Source organism: Argopecten irradians, chromosome 16, assembly GCF_041381155.1.
Source record: "Argopecten irradians isolate NY chromosome 16, Ai_NY, whole genome shotgun sequence".
NCBI lineage: Eukaryota > Metazoa > Mollusca > Bivalvia > Pectinida > Pectinidae > Argopecten > Argopecten irradians.
The window spans coordinates 28,692,872-28,714,500 of NC_091149.1; the positions used below are offsets into that span (position 1 = coordinate 28,692,872).

General features: G+C 37.0%; 1 protein-coding gene across 2 annotated transcripts; it reads left to right on the forward strand.

The window, feature by feature from the left end:
* Positions 1-12,422: 12,422 nt before the first annotated feature.
* LOC138310485 (long-chain-fatty-acid--CoA ligase FadD13-like) lies at positions 12,423-15,868 on the forward strand. Of its 2 annotated transcripts, none has more exons than XM_069251720.1 (2): positions 12,423-12,560; positions 13,196-15,868. In XM_069251720.1, exon 2 carries the CDS (start codon positions 13,211-13,213, stop codon positions 14,852-14,854), a length of 1,644 nt encoding a protein of 547 aa, XP_069107821.1. In that variant the 5' UTR covers positions 12,423-12,560; positions 13,196-13,210; the 3' UTR covers positions 14,855-15,868. The 2 variants fall into 2 exon arrangements, with proteins under 2 accessions (XP_069107821.1, XP_069107822.1); XM_069251721.1 differs by having other exon boundaries at positions 12,500-12,632.
* The last annotated feature ends 5,761 nt before the right edge of the window (positions 15,869-21,629 follow it).

The following is a 21,629-nucleotide window of genomic DNA, read 5'->3' on the forward strand; positions in this document are numbered from 1 at the left end:
ATAGTGTTCAGAATAACCATCTGTCTTTTGACACATAGTCAAAGGTCCTTACTCTGTATCCATTATAAAATTACTTCTTAGTACCATCAACTGGGACTCATACTATCATCAAAAAACCTTTTATTATCTTGATAAACATTGGTTCATAATAATCATTAGTACACAAGCCATATAATCAATTTTTATGAAATATAACGAACTAAATGATATTTAAAATCAAAGTATACGTAATAAATTTGGCAGTTTAGAACTTGGTTTTAATGAGTTTATATGAGTCTCAAGAACACGACTAAAACATACCACAACAATGGATATCAAAGTCTCTCAAGACTTCACCACAAAAAACAATACAAATTATAGGCGATCGGACATACATTTGGAACAATTAAGTTGTTGCAAAGTGATTACATTTCGCAAATATAACACACAAGGAACAGGCAAGGGTGAACCACAAGGTATAACGTCCGTATAAAATTAATAAAAAGAGCACTGCAACTGGTGTCTAAGCTTCGTATATATAATATTTATGGTTGATGAAAGTCTGAAAAAGGGTATTTGTGAAGTCATCTCTGTTTCTCAACTGATAGCCAGCCTGCTCATTTTACAGTGGAAGGAAGTAAAGACGAAAGATAGTCTGGAGTCTGAAGTTGTGTGCATTTTGTAAAGAAGATGGAGTTTTTTTTTCTTTTCCTTCTGGAAGATAAGGATTCTAAACCAGTTTCAAAAATTTAAAGAATCTATACTAGAGTAAGATGGAAGACCCGTTTAGAATTCTAGCAGCTTCGCGTTGAGCTTTTTCTAATTTTTCTGACTCAGAATTTGAGCAGCCATCCCATAAACTACTCGCATGCATTTTTCTAATTCAATGTTAGATGGATAGCACGATATCATAACTGAACAACAAGCAAATACTCGGTATTTAAATAAACAATTCAATTTTTTCTCAAAACATTATATTTATTCTTCATCAATTACCCAGGGGAAATATTATCTAATTTTTGGCCTTTTTCCACATGTTCCACCCCCACTTGGACAATAGAGATGTTAATGAGACCACACCAAATGCTTTAGCTGGATTCTGTAAAAATTCTATTCGAAATTCTGGTCTATTTTAATTACGTTTAGACGGAAAAAATATGAACATACGGTTTATTATCGTTGAACTAAAGAAAACCAAAAGCAATGGTTTGCCCAACTGTTCAAAGTGATTAATAGGGTTCATTGGTTAAATATTGCGTCGATTTTTTCCAAGAACAGTATTGAAGGATATGTGCAATGAATAGAGCAAAATCATCTAGTGCCAAAAGGGACGGGGCGGTCAAGAACAATAAGACAATCTGGGCATTTTCGTTTTAAATATATATATTATATATCAAAAACAAATAGGCGGGAACCATAGGAGTAGACCCTAGGAGGGAAACCTAATGCATCAATCGGTACCCTATTTATCGAATAACGACACATTTCACTAAATACTGATCATTGCTTTCCAATGGATTATTCGTCCTCCTATTTCCAAAGGATTAAATATAAACTTCTCACACGAACAACACGTTTTGCCATCAACCCGATCAACATGGCATATAGATATAATCGCACCACAAGCCTAATACAGTTATGTTTTCTTTCCATCTCAGGGAGACAAACCATATATTTATTGTTACATTTTTCATAATGGGCAGTGACAGAAATCCAGATAGTGTAACTAAAAAACAAAGTAATATTCGGATGAAATTACATTTGCAAATATGTTATAAAGTTTAACACGTTCGAATATACCATGCTAAGTGTTGACCAGGAGGGAGGCCTGAACAAAATTGAGATAGCTATCTACTAGTGGATAACAATTAGTAAAGGACAAACAAATTTTTACACGCAATAAGGAGTATTATTGTGTCCAACATGAAACCCGAGGCCTTCGCCCTGCGTATGTATAATTATGGCACAGTACGTCTCCAAGACATATCCGAGATATATTTAGATTTATGGAATAGAGTGTATAGTTTTTGTTGATTGGTTCGTGTTGTTCAATAATTGGTAATAATGAGTTTTTTGTGTATTTCCCCTCTAGACAAGCAATGCTACATAAAGAAATCGTTTAATTAATGTTGAATTTATTCCCTTATCACATGTAATGATCATAACATATGACTGTGATATTAATTGGAGATGGTATTGACTGATGAATGTACCACTAGGTGATGTTAGAAAGAACGTTTAAATCTAACCTTCAAGTAAGCCCTTGTATTGGGTCGGAAGTAGAAGTAATACAATTTATGCTACCGGTGAACATTTTCTTAAAAATCTAACCGACAGATACGTTATTCATATTTTATAAACTTAATTCGCGTTCGTTGTCCTTTTAAAAATAAAATTGAATGTCTTTCAGGACGTGTTTAGATTTTCTAGGTCTTTCGTATTTTACCCATCCCATAATTAGCGTATGTATCTCCCTATAGTTAATCAGAAGAACATACCCAATGGTTTTGGCGCAGGTGCCTAATTTATAACTGTTTTTGATTGCTATAACACGAAGGAAGTCTAATAAAACAACATGTTGTTAGAAAGTATTAACAAGCATTTGTCCTATAGATACGCTACAAATTTATGCAAAGTAGTCAATTCTCCTTTTCGAAATGCGATATAAGAATTATTTCAACTTTGCTAAATCGGGCTACTTTTATAAAAACCACGGTCTGCACTCTTAATCGTGGATTTATAAATACTACATGGTAATGTAATGTACAAACATATTACTACGGTACCGAGATCACTATCTGATACTAAACGTTATTATAATTACATCATATTACTATGTAATGGGCTATAGACTTCGTCTTTGATAAATGGGTCAAAAGACTAACTAGTCTCTATTATGGACCGAAAACTTGAATGTTAAAACTAATAACGCTTTGTTATCCACTAAAATAACTCATTAATAAATCCATGGAGAACAAGCGATTGGAGAAAACTGTTTGGACAACTCTTCCATATAAAAAACTCCCCCCAGTCAAAAATAAGGTTACTGAAGTACAAATCGGGTGAGCAATTAATGGTAATCAGTAATATAGCATATATATCCCAGAACGGGCGCCTAAACCAGAAATAACCGTGGTCTAAAACAAACTCTGTAACACAATATACTACACAGTAGGCCTTGTCGTGCCAAGAGTATTTAGAATCCCAAACTTTCTATCATCTACAATGGAAAATCTCGATAATCTATACTGCATATACTTTCAAGCCATATATGTAAACCAAAACACAATAACATCCCACCTCCCGAAGAGTTTCAATCACGTCTAAATGGTGCATTGGAAACCCATTATAATAGATCTAACATCGAAACCGCCCAATTTCAACTAAATGACTTATAACCAGTAAAAACATAGAACATCAATTCTCCTTGCTATGGTCCTTTCAATAAATTCAAAATTATGTCTAATACTAGGTCTAATTATACAAATTGATCATATGAGGAAGATCACCCGGTCGCCAAAGGCCCTCGGGGTCCGGGGAATTTTGACATCAACAACCATATGGGAGAAAAAAAAAGCATCGAATAAGAACAAAAACTAGGCAAAATCGGAAGGATTTAAATGGGAAGAAAGAAAAATAATAAATACACGTTAGAACACTAATATACGCTAATGTTATAAAGTACCCATAATGTATGCCACAATACATGTTACTTGGGAAAAAGGATTTGGAATAGTTTTTCACAATTGTGTTATCGGGTGATTTGGCATAAATCACAAAGAAAAAAAAAAAACAAACAATCAGGAATTTACTGCAAAAAATAAATAAATTATTATAATGTTTGGGAGACACGGCATGCATAGCAACTTATATGAAACGCTGAAAAGCAAACTAGGACTATCAAGCTGTTTAGTCACTACACAAGGTTACTAACTCCGCTTTGTTGTTAAAATAGCATGGTTACCATTTTAGATTAATAAACAAGAATCAATGTAGGATTGCAATAAAATACAACCAATGGCACACCCTCCATGTTAATCAATACAGACATGTCATCAAAGGGGGGGTAGGGTGGGAGCGGGGTGGGGGGTGGGGGTGGGGGGGGTGGGTGGGTGGTTAGGGGTGGGGTGGGGTGGGGGTGGGGGTAAAAAATTACAATTTGTGAAATAGAGTATATAGGATTGCCAGAGGATAATGATGTTAATTTGAAATTCGAGACAATATCAATTGTATTTGCATGAGAAAAGTGAGGAGTATAGGGTGATGACATGAAGAACTTTAGATACAACAAGAGAAGGGCAAAAGATCCTGGAGGGGGGTGGGGGTGGCGAAAGAATAATGATAATGTATCTCATATCATCAACCAAGTCCCCATCAAACTGGCGGCTGAAACACAAAAATAAAAATAATCATTTAAAATATTGTTAAGAGAAGTTAAACACACCAACTCTGTTTGTACGAGGGAACTTTTTGTAAGTTTTATTATAATATGTCCGAGAGCCCAACTACCATAAACAACAGAAGAACCCCTCAGATATAAATCACCAATATCCCATAAATAAGTGAAACCGCGCAGATATAAAGTTTTAGTGAATCCCAACATTCACAAATATCTATACATCAATTATAATGCGATTATTAAAATTCGACTATAAATAAACACAATTAACAATTCCTGCTTCTACACAGAGATATAATTCTCACAGACGTAGATGTACCGTCAGTAAATTTATTAAATTCTTAGTTTACACAACACTGTATAAAAGTAACTAATAATTCAAATCAAGAACCAATGATAACGGGTCTGAAATCATGCCTTATTTTTTTCTAGTCTGTCAAGGGTGCTTCCCTTTCGTGTCGCTTTCATATCGATTCCGTTATGGATGTTACCTCCCCTTTGATGTTTGTTTTGTTTGTTTTGTTTGATTAATTAACGTCCTATTAACAGCTATGGTCATGTAAGGACGGCCTCCCATGTATGCGGTGTGTTGTGTGTATGTTGTGCGAGGTGCGTGTTTTCGGGACTGACTGCGGTATATTCATGTAGTGTCTTCTTGTATAGTGGAACTATTGCCCTTTTTATAGTGCTATATCACTGACGCATGCCGCCGAAGACACCAAGCAACACACCCCACCCGGTCACATTATAACTGACAACGGGCGAACCAGTCGTCCCACTCCCTGTATGCTGAACGCTAAGCAGGAGCAAAACTACCACTTTTATAGACTTTGGTGTGTCTCGGCCAGGGGACAGAACCCAGAGCCTTCCTCACAGGGGCGAACGCTCAACTCAAGGCCGAAAATGAGGCGGTGCCAAGGGATGTAATAAATCAGAATCAAAATGTTACATGTTATTAAAAAAGCGGAGTTATTCACCTTGTTATTGAAAACTGCTGTATAGTCTAGTATGCTTTTCGCTTATCTAAGTTGTATGCAAGCCGTGTCTCCCAAACATAATAATACTATTTTATTATTGCTGAAATTCTTATTGCTTTGTGATATATGCCAATCACCCGACTCAAATGTGAACACAAATACAAACATTTTTCATAGTACATGTATGGTGGCAAATTATGGTTACATTATAAAAATGATAAGTTTACTAAGTGAAATTATATTTTCTTTCTTCCATATAACTCCGAGTTTTCTTTTGTTTTATTGTTGCTTTTATTAACCCATATGGATGTTGAGTCAAACCCTGACCCCTGAGTCAATAATTAATACTATATATTTTGTATAATACGAGTAATACTAGTTACGAGTATATTGGAGAGTATTTTCCCCAGATTAATTATAGTTCTTTATACTTCGTAAAAAAAGTATTTATATATATGTATATATATATATATAGTAAAAAAAAAGAATCATGTCCATGTGATGTTTTCCATATACATAAAAAGAAAACACAACTATATAAAACTGTTTTATAGTTGTGTTTTCTTTATATATATATATATTAACAACAACATGAACCACCAAAACAAACAGAAAATCTCCGGTTTAACCGGAATACCAGGATAGCGTGCATGTTAAGATAAGACTCCATAACGATACACATATTTATTTTGGGGATAATGTTGGTGATCTCTGCCACCAGCGGGAGTTGGATCGACTTGGATCACAACCAGCTGAGGAGAAATCCTCCTCACTCCGTATCAGGATTTTCCGGCTCGTTGGAGATTTTTTGCAAAGATTTTGGTCCAAAACGAATCTATTTTCTTCAGGTAGCGATTTCGTTTCATCACATTTACGAGACGTTGGCGATATTTTGTTAAAGCCTCAAAAATGAGATTTTTATCTGGGTTACCCTTTAATTTGGACCTAGCTTCAAAAACTCTTTGACGGTCACTGTATCGGACAAAACGCAAGATAGCCGTGACCATGCGTTCACTGGAAATCGTTCCTAGGATATGACAATGCGAATGTCATCAAAAGTAATGTCCAGCTTATCCCTACATATTTTCTGGATGGCTGATAGGGGATTGAAAGTTTCGGTTGTTTCAGACTGCGGAAAAGGTAAATTGATGAACTTAAGGCAGGTCCTACGGGAATATTGCTCCTGTTCCTCTAGTGACGCGTCGTGTTTCTGATTACCGGATTCTAACAAGGCGACTTTCGTCATTAACAGAGATATTTGGGAGTTCTGACTTTGTATATGCCCTTGTAGGGATTCAAGTTCTTTTTTAACAGCTGAGCTTACTCTTGAGTCAATGTCCTTTGCTACAGAGTTTCTTATCTCGAAGTGTACAATATCGTTGATTTTGGAATCATTTGCAACTATTTACGACACTTAACTTTCAAAAACAGGATGAAATTTCTGTATAAGCATATCTTTCAACAAATTAGCAATAGTGTCCGCAACTGGTTTTACAAGTGCTTTAACTATTTGATCCATAAAATCAGGACTCTTGAGTGAGGCCCGAAATTCACCCGTTGCTTCAAAAGCTTTATTTAATAGTTCTGTAGTTTCTAGTTTTTTATCCATCTGTTTCAGAATCATTTAACGGAGATGTTAGCAAACGCTTACTGAGACCAGTGCCGACCACAGGTCCGCTAAATAACATGTGTGACCACTGAAATCCGTCATCGAGTAAACCTGATTTTTGTTTACACCACGGGAGCACTCATCCGTGACTTCACCGGGTACCTGTTGAGCCATAATAGTCAAACAATGTCTGTATAAAACGACACTTTTGGAACATGCAACATGAAGTTCATCAAAAATACCTCATAGATGATCCAACTCAAAACATATCCAGTCAGCTCGCTAAAGAGGTCACAAAAGTAGAAAATTATCAGAGCTGGTCTTCCTTCGTCCTACACACACACGCCATCACGTGATCATATAGCGGTTTGTGACCCCCGTGTGTGGTATTGTTTCAAATAACAATAATAATGATAAAATTATAGCAACTTTTTTTTTTATCAAATTGCCCTTATTCTTTGAATTGAGAATAATTGTTATATTGTTGATTATATAGCAAGCTATTGTATGTGTATTTCGCCGCTCTGATACTAATTCTGCCCTCTGGTTATGAATTGTTTTACCTTCAATTTAACTTATATCCTGGTTCAGGTATACAAACAGATTTAGTATATAGAAAAAGATGCGAAATGAACGTACGTAAAACCAGATAACAATATGTAGATACTATAATATATAAATTTCAGGTAAAATATCTATAATCTAATTAGAATAAATGTAGCTACATGTACATGTACACTGCATGTATCTTTCAAACGATTTTGCGTATAGTTAAGTTTGAATATCGAAATGTAATTTCTTTATGAGTCCACATGACAATAGTTTTAATTAATTATATACAATCCAATTTTAAAACTTAAATATTGCTAAGTTAACAATAAAAAAAGTTTCAAGATGTTTGTTAAGTACGTAGTAAATCAACTTTATAAATGTCTGATTAGTGCGTATATTTTTAAGTAAACAAAACAAAACAAAATACATATTTGTTATTTAATGGATATCCATTATATATCACATTTAGATTTACCATGTTTTCAATACAGGAGAAATAAACCCCATCATCGTTTTGCATGTTTACCCAATAAAAAGTTGATTTCCTAAATTTATATCATCCACAATAACTATCGCCCAGAGACCGTTCCTACCGCACATCGTCGTGCGGTCACACAACTGTATATATTTTTCCAACACATAGATCTAATCTTTATCCTTCGGGTATATAATGTTAATAAAAGCGGTCCTAGTATTTATTCTTATGGAACATCAATATTAATATAAGTATTAATTCGTGTTTCTTCATGCTGGAGTATCCCTGCTATCAGACTGGATAAGCAACAGTTCGTAATTCAAAAACATCTTTGTATCATGGATACAGCGATAGACATCAATAATAATACGACTAATTGAATCACCGATATGAAATTAGACAATGCCTGTTATTTACTCATTTCGGTGTTTCAAGTTTGTGTTCAATCTAAAAATCTTCATGTTTTAAGAGTATGATTTATTCTTGAAATTAAATTATATACATTGCGTACACTTCCCCTGCTACTATTGACCGATCGCCAGGTGTAATATAGCCACACCTCGTGCTCGCGAACGCACGTGTTTCTATTCAATGTCGGAGCAAACATCGTTGCACAAACAATACAAAATGCAAAGTCATGTGCGACTTGATTGACAGCTGGCGACCCGTCAACAATGCTAGTTTAAAAGGCTATATCGTACACAAGGCGAGTAAATAGGTATCTATAGTCAACCAAATGCATTTGGTAGTACTATGACAGATAGCCTAGAGTGAAATACGGAGACAACTTTAATTCAAACGGCCATCTTGGATATTAAAATTGCGGTCATTTTGAAGTTAAAATAAGAATAATATTATTTATGTATCAAACACTTAAAATATAAATACTCTCACTATACAGATATAGCTCGCAGAGTTGGCGGCCATCTTGAAATACAAAATGGCGGTCATTCTACATGAAGTTTAACACTCTCAGAATGTTCTTAAGCGTCAATAATATGGGTGTAGATGTGTACAGTTTAGGCCTAGCTGGTATAGAACGCGAGATATTGGTCGCAGAAGGTGGTTTTTGACGGCCATTGTGAAAATCAACATGGCGGCCGCCAGGGCCGTCCTTTTTTGGGGTCCATTTTTTTCCTGAAACCTTCTGTCCTAAAGAGGTCATATTCAAAGTTTCATGTTTTCTTCAAAATTTGAACGATTTTGCCAAAAAACGACCTTAGCCGCTCCACTACAAGGGCCTGTACTAGGGATGATTTTTTGTTGCCCTCCCGTGGTTACACAAGCGCATTTTTGTTTTTCACTCTACCAGTATTTCGACGGGCCTACCGACCTCTTATATAGAAATGTGTGAATCGATACGTACATCCATGTATACGCCTAGCATTGTCCACTCTGTATTAACTACTATTACTAATTTGTTAAAGAAGCCCTTACCTGTAAAGCTGTATTGGGCCTGTTTTAGCAAGAAAACATGTTAACTCCTCTAAGCTATATTTTAGATGTGAACACGTTTGTAAGTAACATTTTTCTTTGCGAACAATAGCTGGAAAATGTCTCAATCAGACTCACCATTTTATCTTTTTCATCTGCTGTTAGGCTAATGTCATAGTGTTAAATATTTCAACAGCTGTCTCACTTCATTTGCTAACGTGAGGAACGTAGTACATTGTTGTTTCTCCTCTAACTCATCTCTGGAGGTAGCGATCATTTACAGTCGGAACTGCCGTTACCTTCTCCTCCAATTCCCGGAAACATTTCTTTCAAATGACAAGGTCTTCGGTGTACGTAGCTTGTGCTCCATCTTCTGACACAATGTGCCAATCAATGAATCAAATCCATTCTCAGTAAATGGTTTATTAACCAACTTAAACTATAGACAGTTAAAGCATGGCGGCGTCCATCAGATAGGTCTTACCATGTGCTTTGGCAGTGTCTAATTATCGAAGCATATGGACGTAGTTCTGGATTCCGGCAGGTAGGGCGTTAGAATTGTACCTGCTGCCCCTATTGCATAATCGTAAAAGGCGACTAAACTTAGGATATTACCTGTTCTCTTCTTCCTAACTGACTTTATATTTCCTAATGCCTCCCTTGGCACCGCCTCACTTTTGGCCCTGAGTTGAGCGTTCGCCCCTGTGAGGAAGGCTCTGGGTTTTGTCCCTTGGCCGAGACACACTAATGTCTATAAAAGTGGTAGTTTCTGCTCCTGCTTAGCGCTAAGCATGCTGGGATTGTGACGACTGGTTGACCCGTTGTCAGTATAATGTGACCGGATGGGATGCTTCAGTGATATAGCACTATAAAATGGGAAACAGTTCCACTATACAAGAAGACACAACATGAATATACTGGAGTCTCCCATAACATGCACCTCGCACAACATACACGCAACACACGCATATATGGGAGGTCGTCCTTACATGGCTATAGCTGTTTATAGGACGTTAATTAATCGAACAAGCAAACAAACAAACAACGGACCAAATATCCAGAATTAATAATAAATGTTTTATTAATACAAGTTCCACTATAACGGAAGGCACAACACGAATAAGCTGCAGTCTTCCAAAACGCGCACCACGCAATTCATACACACGAACATGGTCTATCAAGAAATGTTTTTCCCACCAAGATGTAGCATAAATGGAAGTCGATAAAAAATCTGAGATCAAACAGTTAATGATGCAATTTATGATACGAATCACATCTTCTGAATGTTTTTATCTTTTGAGATAGCAAGTTTTGTTTTAGATAGATAGCGATGTATGCCTGTCATGCATTTTATAACGCATGATACAACCAGGAAAGTTATGATGTGTTCGTCTGTTTGATTAGTTAAAGTCCTTTTTACAGTTAAGTTGGTGTACCATTTCGGTGAAAATTTGATATTGCTAAATATATGCCTCCAAAGGAGAGGTATCATTTTTGGTCAATTTATGGCCACTCGGTGATAAGCAAAATATTTGGGTAAGCTGCTTATCAGAATAACTGTTTTTTTCTGTGTTCATGGTAATTTTGAAGGTCAAAGTTCAAAAGGGTGAAAATTCACATTTTCGTTGTTGAAGTCTTAATAAATCAAATATTAGAATAAAGATAATATTTTTGGCAGTATTTGCCTTCAGATCTTAGGTTTGTGAGGTTCAGTTCAGAAAATTGATGAGCAATTCAAAAAGTAGGTCAAAGTGACCTAGTTAAGTATTTGTTCTATTTTAGCATTGAACATTTTTTCCTGAAAACTGAGATTGATGTGTAGTACTACATGTATATCTTCACATGACCTGCTTAAGATAATTACATCCTAGAATCACATTGACTAGGTCAAGTGCATAAATAAGGTCATATTAGATGAATGGTGTCATCTGTCTACTAAGCATCCACTGTTTTCCCATAATTAAAGCAAGTTTTTAATTGATTAATGCTTGTTTTACTTACTTATATTTTTGCTTATGTTACTAGTGTTATATCACGAGGAACAATTTTCGTTGGCTGGAAATTCATTGTGACGTCACGCAAAAACAATAAGATGACGTCAGGAAAAAATGACATGACGTCAGGATTACGAAGGCGGCAGGACAATATGGCGGCCTCTGCTGGATTTTCGATATACATTTTGACGTTACATAATTTGTTTAAAGGTATTTTAAATTATGTGATAAAAAAATCTTAAATTTGTGTTCATTTCTTATGAGATTTTATGAACCTCGTCTCGAAGTTTTAATTTTTGATTGCCAAGGCTCGCAAAATTAAAAAAAAAAACTTATACTCGTTTCATGTAAGATCCTTTATTTATTTTTGAAATGGAAAATACCATTTTTTTTGTTTGACTTATTAACGTCCTATAAACAGCTATGGTCATGTAAGGACGGCCTCCCATGTATGCGGTGTGTTGCGTGTATGTTGGGCGAGGTGAGTGTACTGGGAGACTGCGGTATGTTCGTGTTGTGTCTTCTTGTATAGTGGAACTGTTGCCCTTTTTATAGTGCTATATCACTGAAGCATGCCGCCGAAGACACCAAGCAACACACCCCACCCGGTCACATTATACTGACAACGGGCGAACCAGTCGTCCCACTCCCTGTATGCTGAGCGCTAAGCAGGAGCAGAAACTACCACTTTTATAGACTTTGGTGTGTCTCGGCCAAGGGACAGGACCCAGAGCCTTCCTCACAGGGGCGAACGCTCAACTCATGGCCAAAAGTGAGGCGGTGCCAAGGGAGGCATTAGGAAAGCTAAAGTCAGTTAGGAAGAAGAGAAAAGATAAGATCCTAAATTTAGTCGCCTTTTACGATCATGCAATAGGGGCAGCAGGTAAGAAAACGATATTTACAAATGTGGTTTTACCACAGATGCAAGATATAGGACATTGACAATATGTGTAAACGTTAAGTAACAATATTCTTTACATGTTCTACATGTGCTTGGAATATTAATGTGCCAATCCCTTACAAACACTCGTGCTTGTGAAAATCATGAGATATGACATGTAAACGTTGACCGTTAAGATATAATTTTATTCGTTATATACACAATATAACAAAAGACACAGCTGATGGTGAAGTTAAATAAGTAAGTATCTTTGTTTGTTTAATTATTTAACGTCCTATTAACAGTCACAGTCATGTAAGGACGGCCTCTCAGGTATGTAGTATGTAGCGGTATGTAGTGCGAGGTGCGTGTTTTGGGAAACTGCTTTATGTTCATGTTGTGTCTTCATGTATACTGGAACTCTGTCCTTTTTATAGTACTTGTCTTCTTTCAATAAATAAAGTGTTCTTCGTAGTTGGTTATTTCAAAGGAACCTTGTTGTAAAATATTCAATAGCAATTTGAAAAAGAAAATCATATGTACAATATTGTTAAGCTTTTGGTAAAATCTTGAGTATAACCCTAATGAACACTTATTTGATGAGACATAAAAACATCAATCTTTGGTAAAATTATCGTCGGTTACCAACATATTTGGCTCGCTTGGACAATTTTCATATTGTTATAATAAATGTGTTTGATATTGTTGTGTTGAGTCTCTATTTCCCAATTGTTATTACAAGATGGATGAGGTGGCTGCTTGTTGTGGAAAAAACGACGATGGATAAAGAAAATGCTTCTGTACAACTTGATGCGTGTAATTCTAATGACCTTGCTTTTGATTGAACTTAAATATATCAAAACTGATTTTTGTATCTCGAATCATTTACATTTCAGATTTTAACTTTGACCATGACTGCCAATCTAAGCTACCTTTCCTGCCCAAACATGGAGGAAGTACGGTACAAGTCTATTGTGGATATACTGCACGAGAGAGTGAATGCATTCCCAAATAAGGAAATATGTGTTCAACGATTCCAGGGCGGAGGTCGAGAGTCTTTGACGTATAGAGAACTTCTCGAAAGGTCCACGTATATCGCAAAGTATCTTGTCTGTAAAGGGATCAAAGCGGGAGACAGTGTGGCCATTATTGGGCCAAACTCCATCGAGTGGATTGTAGCAGAGTTTGCTATCTTCTTATCTGGAGCCGTTGCGGTTCATATATACAAAACGTCAGAATCATTCTCCGAGACATTAAAGTTACTAAAGAAGACTAAATGCGATGCTGTCCTAATTGATCCGGAATCCGACAAGATTTATATATCCGACATGGAATCATACTTGTCAGATGACGAGTCCAGACAGCAGGATACCCTGCTTACTGTTTTACTACAAACATCGAAGCTGACTACGCTTAAGTCGATAGATGAAGTTGTCCTTACACCTGAAGAGGAAACTGTTTCATTGCCAAGACTACAGCCTGAGAGTTGCGCCTTGATATTTGTCACTTCAGGTTCAACTGGAAACCCTAAAAGCGTCGAGATGACCCATTTAGCAATTGTGAACGCGCCATACACGTCTTTTATAGGAGCAGGTAGCGATTGTCCTTGTCATACCGTTTACAACGACCGGCCATTTTGCTGGTTGGGCGGGAGTCCGTTGTTCAGTATCCTGAATGGAAATAAACGCGTGTTCGTTGATACAGCAATAGGCATGAGGAAGGAAAACATCCTGAGTATTTGGGAAATCATCACAACTGAGCGATGCGAGAGTGCAGGATTTCTTCCTTATGCGATTGTCGATATCCTCGAAAATCTGGATAGTATTCTTCAGTTTGACTACAAACTGTACTCGATCACCACTGGCGGGCAATATATTGACAGAAAACTAACAGGAATTATTGGTAAATGTACAGAGAAAATGTTCATGGCTTACGGATCCACAGAAATCGGATTTGCTGCTGTTATAGAACTTTCTCGGGACATGGAGGAAGGCCACATTGGATCTCTTTTTCCGGGTTACGAGGTCAAAATAACCGGAGACAAAACTCAATGCCTTATCCACGGGGAGTTAGGGGAAATCCTCATTAGATCGCCATTCATGTTGCGGCGTTACCGGGACGCTCCAGAACTCAACACCGCATCATTCAATAACGGCTGGTTTAGAACCGGAGACGTCGGGATCATTACGACAGAAAGCAAGTTGTTTGTGAAGGGGAAATCTAATGACGTCATTAAACGGGGCGGTCTGAAAGTTCTGTCGAGTGTAGTAGAAAGCGTTATTTCCAAGCTGCCAGGTGTACGGGAGGTTGTTGTGATGGCGGTACCGGATACTCGGCTACTTGAAGAGGTATGTGCCTGTTACGCACTGAAGGATGAACCAGACATCACTGATGTAGACCTTGATAAGAAATGTGAAGCGGTCCTTGGGGATAATGTGTTGGGGAACAAACCGTCTTATTTCCTCAGGTTTGATTCCTTTCCTAAACTCACCAACGGTAAAACTGACAAGGTTCAATTAAAACGTCAGGTTCTGGACAGACTTAACTTAACATAAACTCACTTACGGTTTGTGCTTAAGTTATGGTTTGGAAACCTGACATTTCATATCATCTGCAGATAAGCTGTTCTTGAGTCAAATTATTATATAGAAAATTTAATCAGTTCAATGTGAGTGTAAAAAGTGTTTTATTCCACCACAGTTCTTTAGGAATCCATACTTGTCACTTCGTTATCATGATCGCATGCTTTTGTACTATAAACCAGCTGATATTTCTCTTTAGCATGCATATTGTTATCACGACTTTCGCGGTCAAAGTAAATCCGTGAAATTTTATCTATGCGAACTAAGATTTACCTGACGTATATTGGAAAGTCTTTACATGTACACGGTTACATTGTTTGTTGAGTATGAAACCAAGCACAATTTATTATATAAACCAGCATTGATACGTGCCAGATGGACGTTTCTCTTTTGTAATCTCCCTCTTCAATAACGCTTATCATGTAAATTATTTCTAGAAAACTGCTTCTGATATGTAACCAGATTTGTTATTGACATAATACATGTTAAGATGTGAACATAATGTAATGTTTTTTCATTGATCCAGAAATTTGCTACGATTGTCAAACCAAATGTTATAATGATTATCAACAAACTGTGGTGAGTCGTGAGCTTGTTGTTGAGTATTTGAAACATGAATGTACAATGTTTTAATTTCTTTTGCCAAGATCCGACCATTACATTGAGTTCTGGTGGACAAATCTTACTAATAGAAAACCTCTTCTAAAAAACGCTTGACATTTATCTAAAAATGTTCCTGGTAATTTAAAGAAAGAATTTCTAAAAGTGATTAAACAAATTTACAGATAGAACAATCAAAAGGACAAAGAAAATCCTAATCATTCTTCCAAAATGACAGCCCAGTACCAGAAAATCATTAATTCTACCGACTTATCGACGCTAAGACGCCAATTGATTTAGTGGGATACCACTTAAACCAGTTTCTCTATTATATGAAGATTCAGCACGAATATACACAACAAAGTCTATAAAAATAGTAGTTTCTGTTCTTGCTAAAAATAGTAGTTTCTGTTCTTGCGTGGGACGACTGGTTCGCCCGTTGTCAGTAGAATGTGACCAGGTTGGGTCTTGATGTGTTGCTTGGTGTCTTCGGCGACATGCTACAATGATTAAGAACTATGAAAAGGCAAGATTTCCACTAGACAAGAAAACACCGCAGTCTCCCAAAACACGCACCATACACTTTATACACACCACATGCATCAGGGCTGTCCTTACATGACCCTAGCTTTTATTTAATAAGACGTTAATTAAATCAAACAAAAACACAAACAATGACGCCAATCGAAGGGTATAGGATGAAGTTACAAGTTGGAACAATGCGGAAAACACATGGCCTCTCACAATATAAGGATCTTGTCATACATTGATACTGTGAACATAAGAGCCATACGTTCATTTCTAATCACCTTATCGACCAGAACTGTTACCTGTCGTTGAGGTCTAGGCCTGAGGTTTGTCTGGCCCATCACTTGGTTTGGCCTTTCCGGTAGTGTTTTGCCCTTTGTGAATATAATGTAACCGGACGGCATGCGTTAGTAACAGAATGACGCTATCAAAAGAACAAGAGTCTTACTATTACAAGGGAACAAAATGTGGATATAATACAGCTTCTCAAAATATTACATTCCACAACACATTATACACACGGGAGACCGTTCGTTAATGGACGTGGCGTAATACTCCTTTTTCCGACTTCTCAATATCGTAAGCGATATTTGTATCATTAAGCGGCCTTCACTATAAATAGATTCATATCCCACAATACACCGCGCCCTCCGCCATATTTTCGGACACGATTCGGATATGCTCTGAATATCACGGATGTAAACATGATCGCCAGCTGATTTGGTAACAACATGGGGAAAACGGACGGAAGTGCAGTAAAGAAGGGAGCTACGAAGCACTGTGCATACGGAAGCAGTAGCGACTCGAGGTACCCGGATCGACAGTCAATGTGTGATGTTTTTTTTCCCATTCGATCTCTCAACGCCACAGAGAGCTAGAGAAATGTCGACGATGGGTAAAGACATGCAGCAGACTTGCATTTGATGAAACGAGAGTAACAAAAGGCACGAACATTTGTAGTATCCACTTTGTTGGGGGGAAGGGACCTACCAGTGACCACCCAGATCCATTGCCTGCTACCGCTACTAAATATTATGTAAGTAATGCTGATAGGGCCTAATATTAATACAGATAGTTCTCCTGCAGTAAAATCTATACGGTGCTGTATAATGATACGTATTTATAAATCAATAGTTACTGCAATACTTTACACTGTTTCAGTACCTCATATTATTATTTTTTGTTTTGTTAGAAATAAGTTTGCTACCAGAGCCAAGTCATACCGGCTCGTTCATTCTACAAATATAGATTATTATAGATCTATTTAAACTTACTTATCTTTATACATAATTACATTGGAAATGTAAATAATATACTATTTAAACAGAGCCCTGCAGGTATGGTGTTAGAATTGTACCTGCTGCCCCTATTGCATGATCGTAAAAGGCGACTAAATTTAGGATCTTATCTTTTCTTTTCTTCCTAACTGACTTTATCTTTCCTAATGCCTTCCTTGGCACCGCCTCACTTTTGGCCTTGCGTTGAGCGTTAGCCCCTGTGAGGAAGGCTTTGGGTTCTGTCCCCTGGCCGAGACACACCAAAGTCTATAAAAGTGGTAGTTTCTGCTCCTGCTTAGCGCTCAGCAAACGGGGAGTGGGACGACTGGTTCGCCCCGTTGTCAGTATAATGTGACCGGGTGGGGTGTGTTGCTTGGTGACTTCGTCAGCATGCTTCAGTGATATAGCACTATAAAAAGGGCTAATATACAAGAAGACAACACGATCATACCACAGACTCCCAAAACACGCACTTCGCACTACACACATGGTGCACACCGCATATATGGGAGGCCTTCCTTACATGACCCTGGCTGTTAATAGTGTTGTGTCGGACATTAGTCCTGACCGAATTCAACTCAACACAAACACATCCGCATATATGGGAGGCCTTCCTTACATGACCCTGGCTGTTAATAGTGTTGTGTCGGACATTAGTCCTGACCGAATTCAACTCAACACAAACACATCCGCATATATGGGAGGCCTTCCTTACATGACCCTGGCTGTTAATAGTTTTGTGTCGAACATTAGTCCTGACCGGATTCAACTCAACACAAACACATCCGAATTCAATCCACGTGTTTTATTAACTGACTCCAGACTCAACGCTCGCGTGCGAGTGTTCCCCAAACCGCGTCATACATAAACATGGGCGATAACTCTAATTTACTTATAGCATATAGGTATCACTACACTACATCTAGGACGTTAAATAATCAAATAAACAAACACCTTGCAGGATGACTCTTTGAGTACAAGTCATGGAAACCGCAGCTTTACGCCAATTGTGGCGACTCCAACAACTGCAAAACTGCACTCCACATAGTATGTTTGTTCTTCTATCGACGAGTTTTTACTTCTGTTTCCTGTTACCTCTAGCATGAAAACATTTTCAAAAACACAGATTTACTTTTTTCTGCACTGCAACTTGAGAACTGCTCAAATAAATTCCTAAAACGGTTTATATATGGGCAAACGTGATTCTGGCTTGCCGTTTTGTGCTGGCTGCCGGTTTAGAGCTTGCCGCTGGCACGTATAATCAAAGTTAGTGGCACGGTTGCAAAATGGCCGACGTAAACAATGTTGGAGCTATCGTAGTATCATTGATTTGTACAGAGGAGAATTTAGAGGAAGATGACGAAGATGAAACATTGTCACTTCTTGAAGGATGTTTATCGATTTCGTATAACATTTATCTTGAATAAATATATATAAAGACGAGATGTTTAGATCAATGTGCAATTAAGTTAAAATAAAGTATAATATTATTACAGGCGGTTTTCTTGTACAGATAAATGTAAAAAAAAAATATAATTTTTCATTTATCACTAAACCCAGGATATAAAGTATAAACATCATAGATCCGATATATCAAACTCATTAAAATGACATGTATATTTCTTTTCGGATCCAGAGAGCAGCGTAGCAAGACAAAAAACTTCTTCGAGTCTATAATATTGCAGTATTAACCAGACACCTCCAAGCGATTTTCAGAAAGTTTGAGGTTATTTTACAACATTTTGCTACGCTTCCACAGTCTAGACGCAGACTTTATCAAGGAGGCAGATCGGAAATGCTAGAAATAAGCGACAGGTGTGGCGTAACCGAATTCTCATTCTTGAAATACAAAGAAAATGTGATAAATATCCTAAATTACAGCCTTCTGGATAAATTCATTAGAATCCCAGGACAGAATGAAATCCAGGAAAAAAACCCAACATATTTGATAAGATGGGACCGTACAGCTTCTCAAACATTATTGGTGCTATTGATGGCTGTCACATCGCTATCGAACTCCATTCCAACAACCCACAGGCATATTTCAACAGGAAGAAATTCCATTCTGTTATTCTGCAAGGTGTGCAAGCATGATCTACTATTCATAAACGTGAAGTTTGGATGGCCAGAATGAGTGCACGACGCCAAAGTACTACGCAAATCTCTTATCTATGGCTAAACTATGAACTTTACCAGCAATGGCGCTACCACCTCATAGGAGACGGCGCATATCCTTTGAGCAGATTGCTTCTTACCCCATATTGCCACACTGCTAAAATACCGGGACGACAGAAATACTTTTATACGTGTTTTCATCAAAGCGACAAGTTATTGAGCGAGCAATCGGCCCTCTAAGAGGTCGCTTCAGGAGGATTCTGCAAATCAAAATGGAATGCATCGAAGAGATATGTAGATTTATCAGTGCTGCATGCGTGTTGCACAGCATACACATGTATGTATTTTTGCAGGTGATGACCTTGAAGAGTTCATGGATACAAATACAATTGACAATGACGATTTGCCCCCTATTGTTGTTTCAGGATGTAATGTTAAAAAGGTTAACTTTGACCAATCAACTTTCGACGTGAAACAAAAAGGTGAATGTTGGTTGCATTTTTAACGGACTTTCAAGAGTATAGTACATTGGAAGGAAAGGCCAAAACTTACACAGGTCAGTGTACAGATAACACGACACTGTATCATCTCCTCATCATTGTATTGGAGCGTGTACCATGACAATAATTGCAATACAGAGAAATAAATTAACATTTTCCAGTTACATTATCAATTTACACTCTATAATGATACAGTTCATTAATGAACAAGATGACATTGAACTTTTAACGAGAATATACTTACTGCTTTATCTAGATCATTCATTTAAAATATGAACATGTGAAGACAGGAAAAGTTAATTACTCACATTGTCAAATGACAAAATGGTAACATTGAGTTGTACTAAATCACTCATTAAATTTCAACGATTTCAATATGCCTGACTTGTTTAGGAAATGATAATTACTCGAATTATCAATTTCACACTACAATGGCACACACTAAGCACCAACTAGATCATTCACAACTCGAGTAGATACTTCACAACACTACAATTCGAATAGGTTTCATTGTAAACTTACATGAATATAAAGCTATTCTAAAAACTTACTAAAATTAAAAAAACCCAATCATTTTGTAATAAACGTAGGACTTGTATTTACCAGTAATGTTTATATTCTGGCCATTTGCAATGTGCGTGTGTGTCATGAGATATTCTGATCGTTATTTAGAGCTTAGGATACCAAATTAATGTACATGGGAAATGTTGGGAAGTCAGGACATAGATTTTACCTATATATATTCACATAATAGTAATAGTTTACCGATAATCACAGCTGTGATGCATCTAAGTGGATTTTCGTGGACGACATGGATTTGTGAACTGAAGGGAGTCGGGGTAACAAAGTCTGTTAATCTTCTTATTTTATATCAGAATAGACTTTCGTCAGTTGGAAGGACTTATACATACTTGTGATATTGGATTCTCATCCTGATACTACAACCTGTGAAGTATAACTGAGGCATTATCGTCAGTCTATGCGCGATTCGCGGGCGCCATCTTTGTTTACGTAGTGACTAAGTAGCAGAAAAGGGATAAGGAAAGCCTTGCTAAATAACTTGTTATATTATATAGTAATATCGTAAGAGTGATTTGAAAGAATGTTGTATCAATGTGCGAGAATGATGCGTTGTGTAACGCATATATTTAGAGTAAAGTCTGCGGATACTATATTTCGTGTCTAGAGAGCATCAGTGTATTAGTAGAAACATTGTTTTTTATTGTGTAAATTCTGACGGACACGTCATATTGTCATACTTTATTATGTGTAATTAATCGTAGATCAAACGGACATACAATAGTTAATTATTTAGAATCTCGTCATGTCATTGATTGTATTGTGCGAAGAGATTATTGTACGGCGCCGGACAATATTTCCTCATAATTCGTGGAGTTATCTCCCATTTACTAATACTATATACTTCCGTTTCTATATTTAAAACTATAGTGGTATCTGACCAGTCAGCGTGCCCGTATATTCGTCGTATCGTCAATTACAATGATATTAGAGCTATCTCCTACTACACTAATATTAGAAAGAGAGACTTAGAGGATGGCCAAAACTGTTATGTAATTTTAAACAGTGTTCCACCTAATTAAATCATGTTGATAGACTAAAAAGAAGTGTTGTCTATTGTCTTTGAGAAGCGGCCTTGGAGGGATCAACGAAATCGGGCTAATTCCTGTTACAAATTGTGTCAGAAGTGGGATATCAGACTTTTTATGA

What these genes read in the sequence shown, in the direction of transcription:
- LOC138310485 (XM_069251720.1), top strand. Translation starts at nt 13,211, where the DNA reads ATGACTGCCAATCTAAGCTACCTTTCCTGCCCAAACATGGAGGAAGTA.